The sequence below is a fragment of the Astatotilapia calliptera genome, chromosome 11 (assembly GCF_964374335.1).
Source record: "Astatotilapia calliptera chromosome 11, fAstCal68.1, whole genome shotgun sequence".
Lineage (NCBI taxonomy): Eukaryota > Metazoa > Chordata > Actinopteri > Cichliformes > Cichlidae > Astatotilapia > Astatotilapia calliptera.
Genome location: NC_137432.1, coordinates 32512773 through 32531497, shown reverse-complemented (window position 1 = coordinate 32531497; position 18725 = coordinate 32512773). Strand labels below are relative to the sequence as shown.

Genomic DNA, 18725 nt, shown 5'->3' with positions numbered 1-18725 from the left:
TGTTTTGCTATCTGTTCCCTTCTGAGAAAGACCTCTCCTTCCAGTCTGGAAAATCAGAGTGTACACTTGAGGCTGCCTTGGAAAACTGTAATTGAACAAACATCTGTTACAACAATATGCAGCTGCTGTTTTATTTTACAGTGTAGTCATTTTCAGAATTGTCATTTCAAAGAAAACCTGCAAGTTTGAGAAATGGATAGCCTGTACAGTTTCATTTCATAACCCCTGCATATTTTATCAGCAAGCCTAGTGTTCAGTGTCATCACCTGCCATCTAGAAATGTAATTTTGGAAATGCTTAAACGCCTTCTCTACATGATCACCATCATTTGATTTAAGACAAGGTCTGGCTGAGGATTTGAATAGTTGTACAGTCCTCAACATATCATCTTTTTCTTCCTTGCAGGTAAGATCGACATGGTGAAATCTAAGTGGGGCCTTGCTCTGGCTGCTGTGGTCACAGTGCTCAGCTCTCTGCTCATGTCTGTGGGTCTGTGTACACTGTTTGGACTGACACCCACACTTAATGGAGGGTAAAAACCATTTTCTACATACTTGAGTGTCTGAAGATTACTAAAGGGGTCTGGTCTCTGCTCTTGTTCATCTGCCAGGAACAGTAACGCACATGCCATTTTGGCAGCAGATGCTTATTAGATTTCAGCCTAAAACTTAAGCCAAGGAATGCAGAGACTGTTTCAAAAATCAGGCAGCCAAGAAAACAGTTTAATCAAGACGCAGCAAAAATGTATGTTTGCATCACTGAGAGCAACTTGGTACTTGTACTTTCATGACTTATACTCATTGTTTCCCTTGATTACACCAAAGCAAGGAATCAGTTTCATTACAGTCAGTGCCATTTTTTTTTAAAGTAAAACATTGTTTTGTTTTGTTTTCTTCTCGTGTTTGCATGTAGAAACTAATGCATATGGCATCGTTGTATGTTAGTTAACTGAAGTAGCTTCCAGTGCTATTGCACTTACCTTCCACAGTAGCTTTAACTTCAGACTGTAGTGATTAGCACTTGAATGCTCCTTACACTTTTAAGTGCATGAACTGTTTTTACAGTACATTTTCTTTATTATGAATGCTGTTTAAACCAGCCTAAAAGCTGTCTTCATGCACGCTCAATCATCCAGGTAAGGAAGTCCTAAAAAATTCATTCTGTACGTCTGGATGTAGCGTTTTCAGGAAACTCTCTGAAAACACTATGTCCAAATGAACAGAGTCAACTCTTTGCGGCAGCCTGAAAACACTTACTAGCTAATATTTTTAAGAGGTTGAAGGATGAGTTTAACTTGTGAATCACTACTGAAATTATGTCTGCAGTAATTTCATTGTTCTCCTGCTCTTACTGACATTCAAATATATCCTGTTAATGTTAACACCTCTAGCTGGCTGTCAGTTGTATCCTTATTTTTACCAACTCACGTGCACGTACCTGACTTTTGACTTTCCTCTTCTTCTGTATTGATCGTACATGGAGTTCTGTTAATGATCACTTCATGTGGGCAAACAGCGTGTTAGTGTGTATGAAAAAGGAAGAACACTGTGTGGAAGTGGGATGGACTGAAATATGGGGCAGATGTATTCAGATACTGACGTTTAATGGCTGTCCAATCGTGAGCTGTTTATTAGGAAGCAGACCTCATGGCGTGACAGTGGTACTGTTAACCAGCCACTAAGATCCATGCAAGTCCTCCATGGGCTGTGAATGCCCAGGCCATGTGCTTGCATAAACACACATCAAGGCCAACGTACCAAAACTATGACTGCAACATGCAAATCTGCAGAGTCATAATCGACTCCACACACAAAGCTGGTGAGATACAGATAGTGTTGGGTGTGTGTGTGTGTGTTTTATTATGTACAGTGTTACTGAGTGTGTGTGTGACCCAGTTATACACTTGCCTCATCTAAAGCTTATCTATCCTGTCAAACTAATCTGTCACACATACTAATCTCAGGGAAATTCCCAGCTATGTGGGCCAAGAATTTAAAAAAAAGAAAAAAAGAAATTGAACCCTAAATGACTGATTTTATAACTAAAAAACAAACAAAACATAGGAGTGGACCACATACATTTTCTCGGTGCCTTGGCGGCTGCATTATTAAAGTACATTTGTGTTTGTAATTTAAACAGAATTCCACACAGTGGTAATGTGGTGAAAGTGTATATTACCAAAGATAACTGTACTCAAAGTTGAGGGTATTTTATTTTTCTCCCTGCAGTGAGATCTTCCCTTATCTGGTGGTGGTAATCGGGCTGGAGAACGTCTTGGTGCTCACCAAGTCTGTGGTTTCCACCCCTGTCGACCTCGAGGTCAAACTGCGCATAGCTCAAGGTAAGTTTGGAGAATGTAGTTTAGTCATGGCTTATTAAATATTGTGCATTTCTTTATTTTTCCCTGATTGTTGTTGTGTTTTTTCAGGCCTTAGTAATGAGAGCTGGTCTATCATGAAGAATATGGCCACTGAGCTGTGTATTATCCTCATTGGATATTTCACTCTTGTGCCAGCTATCCAGGTAAGAGGACAAATGCTGGAACTGTTGAAGGAAGTGCACCAGGAGAAAACTGTAGTTAAAGTTATTGTTATTAAATAAGCAAAGCATAATGCTAAATCAAGCCAGGTGGGAAATGCTTCTATGTGGTTAATGTCTCTTCTGTTTATTTTAGGAATTCTGTTTATTTGCTGTTGTGGGGCTGGTGTCTGACTTCTTCCTGCAGATGTTTTTCTTCACCACTGTACTATCTATAGACATTCGCCGCATGGAGGTGAGAAACGCATATGCATACTTTCAAATCCCCCCCCCCCCCACACACACACACACACACACACACACACACACACACACACACACACACACAGTTAATATGCTGGACTCAACATTAGATTTAAGTAGCAAGAGTTTTATGTGATGTAAACCTTTGTGCACCAGGCAAGAACTGAGTTTAAAATAAAAAAAACAACAACAAAAAAACACAACCAGCACTGAGACACATAATCACTCTTGATATTTTCAGCATGTATTGTGAAGTTGACTTAAAATACAAAAAACGATGTTTTTAAAAAAAAAAAAAAAAATGTGTGAACCTCATTATTTCCCTTTAGCTGGCTGACCTGAACCGCCGCCTGCCAGCTGAAGCAGGTATGCCTCCACCCAAGCCAGGCCCCCTGCGTACACGTGAGGTACCCCCTCCACCGCGACCCTCTCCGCATACAATCACTCTGCAGACACCAGCCTTTAGAAACTTGAGGCTCCCCAAGAGGCTGCGTGTGGTGTACTTCCTGGCTCGCACGCGCCTGGCTCAGCGCATCATCATGGTGAGAAGACAAATTCAGAACTGACTGTAAATGTTTTTGTGCACTTTGCTGCCATTTGTCTTCAACTGTCAGCTTCTAATTCTTTCATACAATGGCAAAGACTGACAAGATCTTTTTTTTTTTTTTTGGGTGGGGGGGTGAATGTCTGTTTCAGCTTTAAAACTAACAGAATAGCTTTTACAGTCTGCAAGCTTATTGCTGTGCCTACATAAAGCCAACAATGTATGTAAAGATGCCTATACTGTAAGGTGGATTCGTTTAATACAAGCATATACATACATTAGGTTAAAGTGGTCTAAATTAAGTAAATATCAGCTTGATGTAAAATGAAGCTGGCCACATATTCCAGCTAACTGATCAACATGACCTTTTTATTTTTTCATTTTTAGGCTGGCACAGTGATCTGGATTGGTATCCTTGTGTATACCGACCCAGCTGGAATCCGCACCTACCTGGCTGCACAGGTGTCTGAACAAAGCCCCTTAGGCGACACCGGGGGAGGTGGTCTGCCCCCACACCTGGGAGTGGCCCCGGTTTTTCGAGGTGGGGATCCTACCAGCACCTTGAGCATCCATCGTGCACCAGATCCAACTCCTTTACCTGAGAACCAATCGCAGGGACATCATGGCCCTCCAAGGGCAGGGCCCATTCCACAGTCCCCACCCGCTGTACCTCAGATCACCTGGGGGGAGGAGGATGAGGAGGGATGGAGGAGACTGTCCTTCAGGCACTGGCCATCACTCTTCAGTTACTACAACATCACTTTAGCAAAAAGGCGAGTGCTGCTGGGGAGTTTTTTGTTGTTGTTCGTCAGTCTGTTATTTTCTTAATTGGGAAACGGTATATTACACTGTAGTGGAGATCCCAAATTTTCCATAAAAGCAAGCAAAGCAGTTTAGATTTTCTTGCCTCGTTATGATACTGGTGCAGCATAATGTGTTGCTTCATTCCTGGCGTGTATGGGATGTTTCTGCAAAATGAAATGCTGCATTATGAAGTTTATATCAACTCCAAATAAAAGCTGGACAAAAAGAACAACTAATTTCTGTCAGCCATTCTCCACATGGAAAATGCAGCTACAAACAAGTAACCTACTTCAGTTATGTGCTTATGCGTTGTCAAACAAACACTTTCCCACTTTAAAGGTGTAAAAGCCAGGAACAATTTTTTTTTTGTTTCTTTTTTTTCTTAAGTCTTTAATTCTGCTTCGATGTTTCTTTCAGCTTCATTATGTCCACTATGTTATTGTCCTTTTACAGGTACATTAGCATCTTACCTGTCATCCCAATCACTGTTCATCTGACACCCCAGGAGGCCATTGACGCACGTCACCCTCAGGACACGAGACACCCTCAACCACCCATTCTCAAGGTTTCTGCTGACTTGCAGACAGACCTCACCCTCTACAAGTTAGTAGTCAGAAAGACACAGACATCTACCCGCTTTAAGTTTGAACTGCCTCACAAACTCTTTGATAAACCTGCATGCCTTAAGGTGTTAAAAGGGTAACTTTTGATTATTTAAATCCAGCAGATTTTCCATCAGTGTGGCTACTTGAGTTGTTTGCCCCTACTATTCTAGAGACTCGCATTGAAAAGGACGTTTCTCAAAGCAACATAAGCCTCCTACAGCTCTCCAAACAAGAAATGAAAGGATTTCTGTGAAAATGTTGATCTGACCAAATATATGCATGTAGGATCTACAGGCAGGGCAGCTTACCACCTGTTGGGTCATGTTAATCCCCGCTTGTTTGGGTACTTGTTGTTTTGGGTTCCTGCTGTTATTATTAGTTCATGAGGAAGTTATTTATGTGTAATATGTAGACACATGCTTAACGAAATAAGGGGGAAATGCTGAAATCTCAGAATCCTCTGAATGCTAAATTACCTGCCTTAATTAGTATCTTATGAAAGAAGGTACAGATGAACCAGCTCTGATTGTTTTTATGAGTTCATATAATTTTTTTTTTTTTTTTTTTAGACAAATTTACAAAGAAACATAATTTTCTTAGCCTAATTGAATGAGTGATATCTTTTTCAGGCCCTAGCTTTTCTTAGTTTCAGTTCAGTTTAGCGATCACTGTTTTTGCACATGGTTAGAAAAAAACAAACCTTGACGTCACACAGCTGAGTGTAAATAGGGGCCATGGCAGGTAAAGGACCTTGACCTTCACACTTTGTACCTGTGTCATTGAACCGATTGCACCTTGGACACTGAAGCCTTTAAGTTCCTTCTGCAGTTTTGCTGAAGTTGGAGCAGTGAAGTACAATAGCATTTAGGGCATTTGAGCCATTCAGGTTTAGTTTTCCAGACATGAAATAACATAATTTTGGACTAAAATCTCTTTTTTTCAGCTGCAGTCTTAGTCTGTCTGCGGAACTGCTCTTGGAGGTCTTGCAAAGAGAAATCATGACACTTCTCTCAAAATCAAAAACATTTTAAGTTACTTTTAAACTTGTCAGTGCTGTAGATGTATTTTCTATTACAGTATTTAAGTTGACATAACACAGAAGGGATTACACCTACAAAAAGTAGAGCACCTACGTTTCATGCTTGGCTTAGTGTTCACTGTTGCTGGGCTGATGGTAATCTTTTATGTGAGGTGAAAATGCAGTTTCTTTGTGTGTATTCTAGGGCTGCTCAATTAATCGAATTTTAATCACGATTACGATCTGGGCTTTCAACGATCATTAAAAATGACTGAGCCGATTATTAGACCCTCCCTCATGCTTTACACTCGCGCTGCTCCGTGTGGTAAGTCAAGCGCACCGCTCTCCATTTCGAACACGCGTCACAACAATTAAGAGGACCCGAGGGAAGCTCGGAAAGCTAAGCAGAAGTTATTTGGAGAGGAGAGTGACTGCCGTTGGTTGAAAAGAGGTAAAAAAAAAAAAACTTCAGTGGTGTGGGAACATTATGGGTTGGCGGAGTTAGACGTGGATCAAGTAGACAGTGTGTAAACTTTGCTACGATGTAGTAGCTGCACCACAGAGCAACACTGCAAAGTTGACTAAACATAGATGTTTACATTTTTCATTTATTTCTTATATTGCAAACATTTGCACTGTTATCAGTATTTGCACACTATTTTATATTATTTTTTAAAGTCATTATTCAATACATTGTTATTGTTAACCCTTTAAAGCCGGTCAGAGCAGCACACTCCGTTTTGCGTAACTATTTTTAAATCCCTGTAGAACCTGAACCGCTAAGCTAGCGCAATAATTTGTTTTGCATATGAAACCGGAGGAGTTGTACTTACATCTTATGCCATCAGCTTGTCCTCGGTCACGGTTTCCTTCCACATAAAGCTTTGCCAAAATTGCATAAAAAGCGCTTGCAGGAACAAAAACATAATATTCCAGAAACACGCTTTGCCGATCCATCAGCTGTTCCTAACACTTCCCACTTTGAAAAAGACTCAACTCGAACTATCGCATTTCCTGCCCGAAACCGGAAGTGATGTCATTTTTGCGGAAAATGTAGTTTTTTACTTGTAGGCCTTAAGTAAAAAACTATACTATACTATACTTATACTAGTGTTTTTATAAGTCATGTTTGACTCTATACTTTTCTGAATAGTTGCTGGGATGCTTAGAACTCGAATTGCACAGCTGGAAATAGTTTATTTTGATGCACCTGCTGTTTTCTTTGCAAATTTGCATCATAGGATTGTTTTTTTTGTTTTTCCTGCAGTATATAAAAATTGCTGTATCTCCAAAATAAAACTATGAAGACACTTGTTAAGTCTAATTGTTGAATGTTGCCATTGTGTTTCTTAAATTTGTACAGTCTTAGTTTAAGCAGTAGGATCAAAGCCATCTCTTTGATCCTGACCACCTTTCCAGCCACTCTGTGCTGGGGGAGGTTTTATTGTAGATACATCCTATCTGAAAGATCTGTTTCTTTTGATGTAAACTTCCTGGGTTTATGACCCTTTGGTCAGCAGGAGGTAACACACACACACACACACACACACACACACACACACACAGTGCCTTGTCTATGTAACCAAAGGGTGGTTGCAAGGGGAGGTGCTTTGTAAACTATTGTTTGAGGATTGTCAATAAAAGGCAGCGAGAGGAGGCCACCATTGGGGTTCTTTGTCGTGCTGGACACAGACGAGGCCTCCCTTGTGCAAGTAATGGATCGATCGACTGTCTTGTTTTCTTCATGATGAATAAGTCTCTAGAATTAGCGGGGTTTGTGGAAACACAGACCCAACAACACTCAAAATAAATTTCCTGTTGTTGTAAACTATTTTTTGCAACTTTTTTGTATTTAAAGTTTTGAGGGATAAACCTCTTAAATTTCTCCAAGTAGAAATATATGTAAACAAAACAAAAACGATTTTCAATTTTTTTTGTAGTTTATTGCACTTGTTTGCAATTAATGTAGTTACTATGGACTTAATGCAAAATATGGGCTATAACAGTTGTATTGATGTATAGCAACTTGAAATGCTCCCACAAATGGCACTACAGCATGTACAAAAAAAATAATATAAGCTCTGGCGGACTTGGTTCTATGGTAGGTCTTAAAGGGTTAAATAAATATCGTCAAATAATCGTGATCTCAATTTCAGTGAAAATAATCGTGATTATCATTTTTGCCATAATCGAGCAGCCCTAGTGTATTCTAATAATGCCAGGGGTTATCTCCGTCTTTAGCAAGTATTCGTATTCTCTAACTGGCCAAGCCTGGCTGACTTGTTTACTTTACAGGCTTTGTCAGTGTTTTTTGTGGGGCTTTTTTTCCTTACCCTAGCAGGTGACACATTCAGGGACAATGGGCTAATCCTGTGTGGGAAGTATTTACTGTACAAGAATATCTTAGGAATTTCTTCAGTGTTAGCATAGACTTCAGTGATGACTTTGGTCAGAGGTCAAAGTCACAGTGAAAAATACAATTTTAGACATAACTGCAGAAACTCTCACTACAACTAGACTAGCTGTCAGTGGCATGGCACATTGGCGAGCACGTTTAAGCTCACCCCCAGTTTACCATAGTACTTAAGGTACAACACCATTAGAAATGTTGTTAGATTGTTATTTTATGGAAATTAAAGTTTTAACTTTGGTTAAAATTTGTGAATTCTGTAGTTTAGCAAATCAGTCTTAAGACTAGAAGTGTTCTTTTACACAACAATGATGAGCAATCGGGGTGTGTGTGTGTGTGTGTGTGTGTGTGTGTGTGTGTGTGTGTGTGTGTGTGTGTATACACACAATATCAGTCCAATAAAGCTGCTAAAATGGGAAGATAATGTTCTTTTATCTTAGAGGGAGGTTCAGAGACACCGATTCACTGTCCTTTCCAGCTTTATCAGCTTATAACAGCCTCATCTATCTGCCGCAACAACACTGTACCGTGTTGTGTAAACCAGTCTGTCACCTTGACATAAGTGTGATGTTTTTGGTCATCTTTGGACTGCAGATATGATTGCTATCAGCAGTTTGGTCGGGGTCGTGACCTTCACAGTTGGGAATTGGCAACTGACATCAACACTGGTTTCGATAGATGGAAGGCCAGACTGATAAAGGTGTTACAAGGGAATTCTCTGTACTTTTAATCTGGAGCAAAGATCTTTACATGTAACAAACGAGTCAGCGTAGCCTTGTCTTGTTTAAGAGAAGTTTTGAACTGGATAAAGTCTCTCATCCTACTTTTGTGTGATCATACACGAGCGATTTCACAGACTAACACAAGAAGAGCTTTCCAGTGTTCCGCTTAACACAAGTTTTTCTTCTCTTTTTTGAAAGACATGGGGAAATTATATTTCCTTTTAAAACCATCTTGATCAAAAGCAACTTTAAACAGGAAAAAAGACAGCTAAAATAAAAAATTGTGCAATCAGTGGTTAAAGTTAATGACACAGTTTGAACCAGTTAATACTGACTCCATCTCATCTGTTTCTGATTTTTACCTTCGAAAACCGCTGGATGTTTGTGTGAAGTAACCGTAGTGTGTAATAGGTCTGAAGACAGGATTAGAGTTCATCATCATTTGTGCTGTTTCTTCTTTTTTTTTTTTTTTTTTTTTTTTTAGAGTAACATCTAAAATGAGTTTATAAATAAAAGTACATGGCAAGGACTGAAATGCAAACTCAAGTTTCCTCCTGTTCATTCTCACTGCTGTTCATCTGTTTGTATTGAACAAGTTCAAAAATCCCACTACATCATCACCAGAAACCAATGAGCTACACATCTCCCTCACAAGTGGCTACAGTCCAAAACGGAGCTAAAAGAAAGTGAATATTTTGCCGTTTATATTGTGAACATGAGTAAAACTGCAAATAAATGGCAACGTTGCCCCAGAGGTGCTGGATGTGTAAATAAGCAACTGTGTGTCAATGTTGGTTCCCCAACTCGTTTCTGCTGCCAGTAATTCTCCTGTTATTGCAGTTAAAGTGTTTTTAAAAGCTAACAGAAGTACACAGACTGCCTTGTTTTTGTTTCTGCATGAGTTTAAATGATGTCAGGGACTTTAGATGGATTTTACTCATTGGAAAACAAATGGCCAAAAAAGTAGCCATTAGCAAAATAAAGATAAGCACAGAAAGTAGTAGTAGTAGTAGTAGTAACCCTTAAAGCTCTTTTTCTGAACTGAGGAGTTTGTCCCATATTGGCCTGTTTGTAGAACAAGATTACTGACTGTGCATCAGATGTTTGTGCGATGTTTGTTTCCCTATACAGCTGCATTTCCAAAAATCCTGGCCGTCAAAATGTTCCCTTCATGGGGGAAAGGGTTAAAGCTCTACTTTCACAATGCAGATGTGAGGTTTTTTGTTTGTTTTTTTTAAGCAGAGAAAGTCAACACTCCTCTGCCAGGTTATCATCACATTAGCTCCACATTCCACAGAAGAGCTGGCACATGCGCTGTTTCATGGTTTTTCTTTTCCAAGCGGTCAGTTCCACATATTGTGAGTTAGATTTGTACAGTTGTACTTGTTCAACACACAAACTATATAAACATGTGAGTGTGCAGCTGCAGAACAATGTTTTAGGTAAACATCGAGATCTGTTGTCAGTTATGAACAGTTTCTCACTTTGCTGCTTGATCTTTATACACTAGTTGGGCTATTTACTCATCTGACTGTGAAAGTGTCCAGATAATATTTTAGGAAACTCAGCATCTCCACAGTATTTTGTGAGAGATAAAAAGTCTGTTAGAGATCTAGAGCTTCAATTAAAAGGGTGAATTCATGGAACAGATGACACACAACAAATGTGCAGTACATTGAAAGATTTTGTGAAGGAGTTGACGAGCATATACAGAAGTTCAGCTTCTGTGTGATTGTTTCTGGTAAATGTGTCGTAGTGTGGTGGCACTGCACTCCTGACTCTTTTGTGTTGTCTTTGGATCCAGGGTGGCAGCTCTGGGCCTGGCTGCGGGTGTCCTGCTGGTTCTGCTGCTCTTCTGTCTGTATCGCGTTCTCTGCCCACGAAACTACGGTCAGAATGGTGTCCCTCACGGGCGGCGGCGGCGAGGGGACCTGCCCTGTGACGATTACGGCTATTCACCACCTGTCAGCGAGATCTCACCACTGCTGCTGAGGGGCCACAGTATGGTGAGACTAAGATGGAGACGCCGCAGTCTTTGTTTGTCCACCAAACAAACTCATAAGAAAGGCAACACTGTGCATATATAAAGAAAAAATAGCATGTGTTGTTTATTTAGTCAGATTTATTTGCACACTCCCTCTTTCCCTTGTCTTTATTTTTTTTTTTTAACAATGTTAGTTAATTTGTATTTCAGATGTATTTTAAGACCAGATCTCATCTGTGGTGCAGATAAATCCAGTGTTAATGAGTTCAGTTGCAATGACTCAGATACTGTAATTATATAAAATCTGCTTAGCAAATATAGATTAAATGTCAATTTGAAAAAAGGGTAAAACAAACAGCTGATTCCTATGCTTTATAGCGATTTTAAAAGATACAGAAATGTGTTTGTGCTGTGTTGAGGTTTAAGCCAAGAGTACACTCACACTTGCTCATAGTACTATACTACAGTACAGGGTGGGCCATTTAAAACAAAAATGCTGAATTTAATAAATGTGTATTAATTTCTTTTTTTGGCTGATCGCTTTAGTCTTATTTAAACCGGCTTCCTGCTCCATGTTTCCGTCCTGTAGGATATCGAGTGTTTGGCTAGCGATGGGATGCTGTTAGCTAGCTGCTGCCTGGCTGGACAGATCCGGGTTTGGGATGCACAGACTGGGGACTGCTTGACTGTCATTCCAAATCATGGGTGAGACACTCTTAATATCTTGTTTTAAAAACATTTCAATGTCATATTGATCTGTGAGATGTTTCCAGATTTGCTTTTACATTGTTAGGAATTGTTTGTTTTTGTTTGGTTTTTTTTCCATTAAGTAAAATTTAGTTTAAAAACAATCTGTCAGTTTAGGAAATTTGAGGCTGAAAATTGATTGTATTAAAGTGAATATGTTGGAGATGTCAGGCAGAAGAGGAAGTCTACAGAGGTTCATGGATGTAGTGAGAAAGGACACTCAGAGGGTTGCTATGACAGAGGATGCTGGGATAGGGTGAGATGGAGGCTGGTGATCATCTGTGCTGACCACTAAAGGAAACAACTGAAAGTAGTAGTCATGATCTGGAATATGCAGTGAGCAGGGACAATCTGGTATTCATGGGTGGTTTTTAGATTATCAATTTATTTTTGCCTATCAGACCTTTTGTGTGTTAATGTTTGCCAGTAAATCTGCAAACGTAAAGTCAGTTTATCTCTTCAAGTCATGCTAATTTTTTTTGTTTTGTTTTGTTTTGTTTTTTTCCTCCTTCTCAGGCTGAGGCGGAGCAGCAGCAGTGGCTGCTGGGACCACCGGAATGGCTGGGACAGCATGACCGGGGCTCAAGAATCAGAGTGTTTGAGTCCTGAACGAGACATCTCGTTTAATGGAGACGGGCTGACAGAGGACGAGCTCTACCCAGTAAGACGCCGCACCACGCCCAGTCGTCCCACTCTTTTCATTGACCAGCCCGATCTCACCCCGCTCATTGACACCAACTTCACCTCCCAGCCCCCTTCCCACCTGTCCACCGCACCCAGAGCAGGCTTTGATTTTGGAGGACTGGTGGAGCGTGCCTACATGGAGCACGAGCCCCCATCACCATCTACCTACGCCTCTCCGTCCTCAGCCTCCTCCTCGCCCCCATCAGGCGCTCAACTCCAGAGGAGTCCGAGCTTAGGGGAAGCAGCTACACCTGTAATCCAAGAAAGATCCCCGATGGCTGGGGCGCAAGCGGCAGGAGACTGGGAAAGTTCTGTCTGGGCCATGGAGCTCAGAGGAAATCTGATAGCTGCCGGGAGGAGCAGCGGCAAACTGGAGGTTTGTAAAAATTTCACATGTCACTCTGAAAAAAGTCATACTCTTGATCCGCTGGTGTTTAGAATCACTGTACAATTGCATCTGGTTACAGCTGTGGGATGCAGTGGAAGGGTGGCTACGCTGCAGCAATGAAGACGGTGTTTCTGGGATCACAGCTCTGGCCTTTCTCAACAACAGGTTAAACACATACGTGCTCTAAATCGGCAAAAAATATTTTTCGGTCATTTTAATGGCACACTAATTTATTTTATTTTATGTAATTTTCCAACCTCTTAAAAGATGTTACTTGCTTCTATAACATTAGATTGTAACACATCAGATGTATGCTGTAAATTGTAAATGGCCTATATTTGTATAGCGCTTTACTTAGTCCCTATGGACCCCAAAGCGCTTTACACTACATTCAGTCATCCACCCATTCACACACACATTCACACACTGGTGATGGCAGCTACATTGTAGCCACAGCTGCCCTTGGGCACACTGACAGAGATTCAAAAGTGTGTCATCCTACTTGTGGCTACTATGCGTGGCTGTTCTTTATTCGGAGTGTCTCTTCCTTCCCAGAATTGTGGCAGCTAGGCTGAATGGGTCCTTGGATTTCTTCACTGTTGAGATGAACAAACCTCTGGGTCTGCTGCAGTACAGAGGTGAGGCTTGAAATGTTTCTGCATCAGTGTTGTATGAGTTAAATTTTTAATTGGTGAAAAATGTACAGTATGAGTTTTTTGTTTTTTTTTGTTTTGTTTTTTTGTTTTTTTTGTTTGTTTTTTAATTTAAAAAGAAAATGAGATGAGGTAAACCTAAGTGGAGGGTTTTTCTAGTTTTGTGGGGGGTTTTTTTTTTCCTTTTTTGTTTTTTGTTTTTCCCCCTCTTCCTCACGTAAATAATTTTTCCCTCCAGGTCCCCCTGGGCGAAGCAGCATGCCTCAGTCTCCCTGTTACAGCAGTGAGGATGTGATCAGCTGCCAGCTCACACGCTCCGTACAGTGTGCTCACCAAAAGCCGATCACGGTGCTTCGTGCAGCTGCCGGCAGAGTCGTCACTGGCAGCCAAGACCACACAGTCCGGGTAACAGACCTGCACTCTGTCCTTTTTATTTCAAGTACAACAAATATTGTTTTGATTTCTCATTAAACTCAATAGAATGGATCTTACTGGCAGTAAAAAAAAAATAAAATAAAAAATATGAGCAAACTCCAAAAGCAGTCTTTGTGATAGTGCTTTTAATAGATCATCCTTATCTGCGTGTGCTGTTTAGGTTTATCGACTGGAGGACTCTTGCTGCCTCTTTACCCTGCAAGGTCACTCTGGAGGGATTACAGCCATCTACTTAGACCAGGTCAGCAATATCCCCGCGTCTCGTAACATTTCATATTGTGATAACGGAGGCATTGGTGAATATTTTCTCTAAAAACCGTGGGTCAAAATAGAGGAATTACCAAAGTAAAACCACGAAGTTGTTTCATGAAACAGTAAATTAGACTCTCAATTACAAACTTTTTCCTCTCAGACGATGGTTCTAGCAAGCGGTGGGCAGGACGGCGCCATCTGCTTGTGGGATGTCCTGACAGGGAGCCGAGTCAGCCATGTTTACGGTCACTGTGGTGATGTCACCTCGCTGGTGTGTACAACCTCTTGTGTCATCAGCTCAGGACTGGATGACCTCATCTGTATCTGGGACCGCAGCACTGGAATCAAGCTGTACTCAATACAGCAGGTACTGTGCTCAGTCTCCTTCACGTCTTTATTTCTTTAACTCTCTAAAGCCTAACCTGGCATCAGACAGGTGTTTTGCAATTATTATTTTTTCAACAGTGTAATTCCCTGTAACTCCAAAATTCCAACTGTTTAGCTCCCTTTAACTGGCTCCTGTTTGCATACCCAACTGGCCATATTCAGTGTGATAGTACTCGGCTGTGTCTCTATATCTGACAGAGACTAAAGAAACTCTCCTTAGTCATCACAAAAAGCTTTCCAAAAATGTCCTGATTTCTAATCCTTTACATGATAAGCTTAATTTCTCAAGAATACAAACAGTAGTTGGAGCCCTTAAAATGCGTTACACAGCAGTCTGTTATCAGCTTCTCTTTTCTTCCCACCAGGAGGTGGGTTGCGGGGCCAGTCTGGGTGTGATCTCAGAGTCTCTGCTGGTGACGGGGGGGCAGGGCTGCGTCTCCTTCTGGGACCTGAATTTCGGCGACCTGCTGCAGACGGTGTACCTGGGTCAGAGTAGCGACGGTCAGGGTGTCCGGCAGCTGCTGGTGCTGGACAACGCCGCCATCGTTTGCGACTTTGGCAGCGAGCTCAGCTTGGTCTACGTTCCCTCGGTGTTGGAGAAACTGGACTGAGAAGGGCTGGCAGCTATCAGTGGGAACAGTCAAAGGATCCAGTTTTTGCTTTGTTTCGTTGCTTCTGGCGTTTGGATGATGTGCGATCATTAGATACAAGACTATCTGTTTTAACAGGGAGGTGTTTTAAAGTCTGAATATCATGAGGAAAAACTGGCCGTTGAACCTACTGCGTTTTATCAGAGCCATCTTGCTGACGTTACGGAAGGTCACGAGTTTGGTTAAGGTTGGATTTTTCTCACTTGAAGGGAGCTCGCCAGTTCTGAGTTTGTGCTTTTTGTGCACGCACATTTGTTTTTGCAGATCTGCCCTCTATGCTGCTCACACAGGGCGGGGGGAGGCTTGTGACCCCACCCACCCAGAGAGGAGGACCATAGAGCTCCTCTTTTTTTTTGTTTTCTTTCTTTTTAATATTCCTGCTGTGCCGTGCGCTCAACAGCGAAGTGCAGCCACAGAGAGCTCGACAGGTCCATCGCCTGCGGGGATGAATTGAGCGTGTGTGTGTGTGTGTGTGTGTGTGTGTGTGTGTGTGTGTGTGAGAGATTGATTGAATGAGTTTAGACCCTTTTTATAGTAAAACTGCTGAGAACAAAAGTTGATTGGTTATGTGTGCGTTTGTGTGAGGGAGAACCAATGATTACTGTATAAACTAAACCTCCAGAGGGGGCTGTTTTTATGTCTACATTTATTATTTATTAGCGATACTTTTTTTTTTTTTTTCCCTTTTTGAGTAACAGTTTGTATATGAATGACTAATCACAACTTTTAAATAAGACCATAATAATGTGGAAAAGGTGACTTAAATGTAAGAAGGTGTTTATTTGTTTGGCAGCACTGGGCTTTTGGTTGTTTGTAACACTGAGGTGGAAACACGTGTGTTTGTAGATTTGGAGGCCGCAGGGAGGCAGAAAGGGTTCCTCCTTTACCCCATCCTCGGCCTCTGACTCTGGGGTTACTGATGCTGTATGAGGGGCTGCTTTTCCCCAGTGTGTTACACCTTCATCAGGCTACCTCCATTTTTCAAATAGCTTGAATTTTGGATGGATGACGTTGCGTTTTTTTTTTTTTTTGTTTTGTTTTTGTTTTTTTTTTTGTTTTTTTTGTTTTGTTTTTTTAATATAAATGCATTCTGTGCTTTAGAGTTTTTTTTGTTTTGTTTTTTTAATCACCATTTAGCTATAACTTGGTCACCTGATATCATTTTTAATCCACAATCTTTAATTCAAGCCACAAAGGGTGACACAACCTTGTCGACTACTTGGATCACGTTAGATATACTGTGTGTATATTTTTAGTTTTTGGTATGTTGTTGATGCACGCTTAAGCAGAGTTTGTCCTGAAACCTGTTCTTCTTTTCTTTCTTTTTTTTTTTTCTTTTTTTTCAGCGACCAGTTGGTAAAAATCTGAAGGAAGGTAACAGTGAATGCATCCTGTCCCTAATTTTGCATAATACTAGTACATTTTAAAACAGTTTGCAGTATTGATGTTGGATTTTTCACATCAGGAATGGGTTTGAGATATAACCTTTTCAAAATTTGGACCTGACACATGTGACACTGTTCAGATAATCTTTTCCTGAAACACACGCAGTATTATATCACACATTTTTTAATTAAGTCTTTTTAATTGGACTAAACAGGAAATGTCAATAGTATTTTCAGTCAGTTTTTCCACTATTAGTCATACGGTTGCTCTCTGTCAGGTATGAATGTTTTCAAACACTTGCTAGACGCCTTAAGAAACCAGACAAAAGCAATGCATGTCAATCATTGTTTTGTAGTGTGTATAATATGAAGCTTCTGTCTGAACATCGAGTGAAGAGCCTTTTGTACTTATTCTGCACACAAGGTGAAAATCCTGTCAATACTGAAACTGTTAAATTCTTAAACTCAACAAGCCAAGTATTTATGAAAGCAATGCATTTTTCAACATTTAACCCCCTCGTTTTTGAGTCTGTGCCTGAACTTCACTTTTTTACTCTGGGTAGAAAGAATGCAATCCTGCAGGTTAAAGATTTTTCTCTGATGCCAACAACATCCACAATGTCCAGAATGTATTTTCTCCCAGTTGTCATCTGTTGTTTCTATCTGTATGTCCTGAATGTCGTCTCAGAAAATCCGTTAAAAGACCTGCACCTGATCCCTGCGGTCACAACACTAACTCCTTTCATCTCTAACCCTCTGATGTACAAGCTCACACACATTTTTAGGCACTTTGTTTTTGCAATTTCAGCTTGTATGCAGAAGAGTCGGATGTAACTGGACTTAAAGTTCACACCTGCAGCGCTGTTAAACACGCACGTGACATATAGACTGCAGCGCTTGTTCCTCTCGGATGCAGCGACCAGAGTTTCTTTTCCAGAAACAAGCTGATGATTATCGTATGATTTTTCTTTTTTTTTTTTTTTTTTTTTTTAATTTTTATTTTTATTTTTCCAACTGTAGCATCAGTATTCACATTTCAACTTCTGAGACAAATGGCACCTCCATCACAGAGGCCAGTAATGTGATCTTGCTGCTGTGGCTGTTGATTTATTAGCTTTGTGGTTTTTGTTTAGTTGAAAGCTTTAGAAATGGGGGAATGTTTTGTTTTGTTTTTTTTTTTTAGATTTCAGTTTCACATGTGTTTTCTAGAAATGTGAATTAAAGCTCAAGTTTGATATTTTGGGAACCTGTATTTGCTTTCTTGCAGAGTTAAATACTGCCGAATGTACACAGTGACTGGGTTAGCAACTCCAGTTAACTCTGCTTGCTGAGAAGTTGGTCTGAAAACTGCAGCACTGAGATGTCAAGGAATTACACTCTATATTCAAAGAAATTGTCAGAGCTAAAACAGCCGTTTTATCGTTGTGCTATTCTGTGATCACAGGGGCTCTATGCTGAGGATATTTTAGTGTTGTAAAACAGAAATCTTACATTTCTAAAACGGTGAGAAATCGCCAAGTGTAGTGTTGCAGGCACAGTTCCTCAGAAATGTGACCCTGATTCTCTCATGCCTTAGTTTATCTGCACATAAACAGTTTCCTTTAACAGTGTTTACTAAATATCAAAGTCAAAAGGTCGAGAAATTATATATAAGAAAGACGAGAACTTGTGCCGTGTTACTCAAACGAAAACTTTGTGGCAGCATCAGTTTCCTCTGCCAGTAAGCGCGTACACACATTTTCTAAAATGTCAAACTATTCTTTTAAAGCTGAAGGATAGGAAGGTGGGTTGGTGTGGTGATTGAGTTGAGTCACTGCTTTTTCTGAATGTTTCTGTTTATAAAGATGAACTATGCCTTTAATTTTAGATCGCTTCATACCTTTCCGTCTCGTTTCAGCCGTCACGGCACCATATCAAGAATTTGTGGATGCAGCAGTGACCTTTTTAATCATTTAGGTTAAAATAAATCTTTAGCTGCATCCTCACAATGAATGGCAGAGATGTTGTGGGTCTTGTTTGATCCTCCTCCAGCTGCAAATACAAATCAGTGTAACATTTCTTACTTAATATTTTTTTTGTTTAGATTGCTGTAAAAAGCATCGCAGCACATAAACAAATGTAATCCCCAGGTGTTTTCCTCCCCCCCCATCCACTCCAGCCTTCTCCCCTCATTGGCTGGCTACAATCTACGCAGGCTGTAGTAACTTGTTTACTATTTTGTAACAGCGCAAAACTTTGTACTAATTTTCAAATAAAGAGGCTTTGATACCACAAAG

The 18725-nt window shown here is 40.5% G+C and overlaps 1 protein-coding gene and 1 long non-coding RNA gene across 9 annotated transcripts in view; one reads left to right on the top strand and one right to left on the bottom strand.

Annotated features, from left to right (window-relative positions):
• The window catches only part of scap (SREBF chaperone), a 34095-nt gene extending 15371 nt beyond the window's left edge, over positions 1-18724 (top strand). For 7 of the 8 annotated variants that reach the window (XM_080308114.1, XM_080308115.1, XM_080308117.1 and 4 more), the window contains 16 exons: positions 406-532; positions 2229-2341; positions 2429-2523; positions 2675-2773; positions 3111-3323; positions 3713-4098; positions 4583-4732; positions 10689-10890; positions 11458-11573; positions 12132-12675; positions 12767-12852; positions 13243-13325; positions 13579-13745; positions 13936-14016; positions 14188-14394; positions 14780-18724. In XM_080308114.1, coding sequence (XP_080164240.1) covers positions 406-532; positions 2229-2341; positions 2429-2523; positions 2675-2773; positions 3111-3323; positions 3713-4098; positions 4583-4732; positions 10689-10890; positions 11458-11573; positions 12132-12675; positions 12767-12852; positions 13243-13325; positions 13579-13745; positions 13936-14016; positions 14188-14394; positions 14780-15025 — 2915 coding nt within the window. In that variant the 3' untranslated portion in view covers positions 15026-18724. The remainder of the gene's footprint in view (positions 1-405; positions 533-2228; positions 2342-2428; positions 2524-2674; positions 2774-3110; positions 3324-3712; positions 4099-4582; positions 4733-10688; positions 10891-11457; positions 11574-12131; positions 12676-12766; positions 12853-13242; positions 13326-13578; positions 13746-13935; positions 14017-14187; positions 14395-14779) is intronic. The other variant, XM_026183807.2, reaches the window with a different exon arrangement.
• LOC145431855 (uncharacterized) lies at positions 9-2310 on the bottom strand. Its single transcript, XR_013912161.1, has 2 exons — positions 1438-2310; positions 9-85 (listed from the first exon to the last, which is right to left on the bottom strand). It is a non-coding gene; the product is annotated as an uncharacterized LOC145431855 (long non-coding RNA).
• Position 18725: the final 1 nt, after the last annotated feature.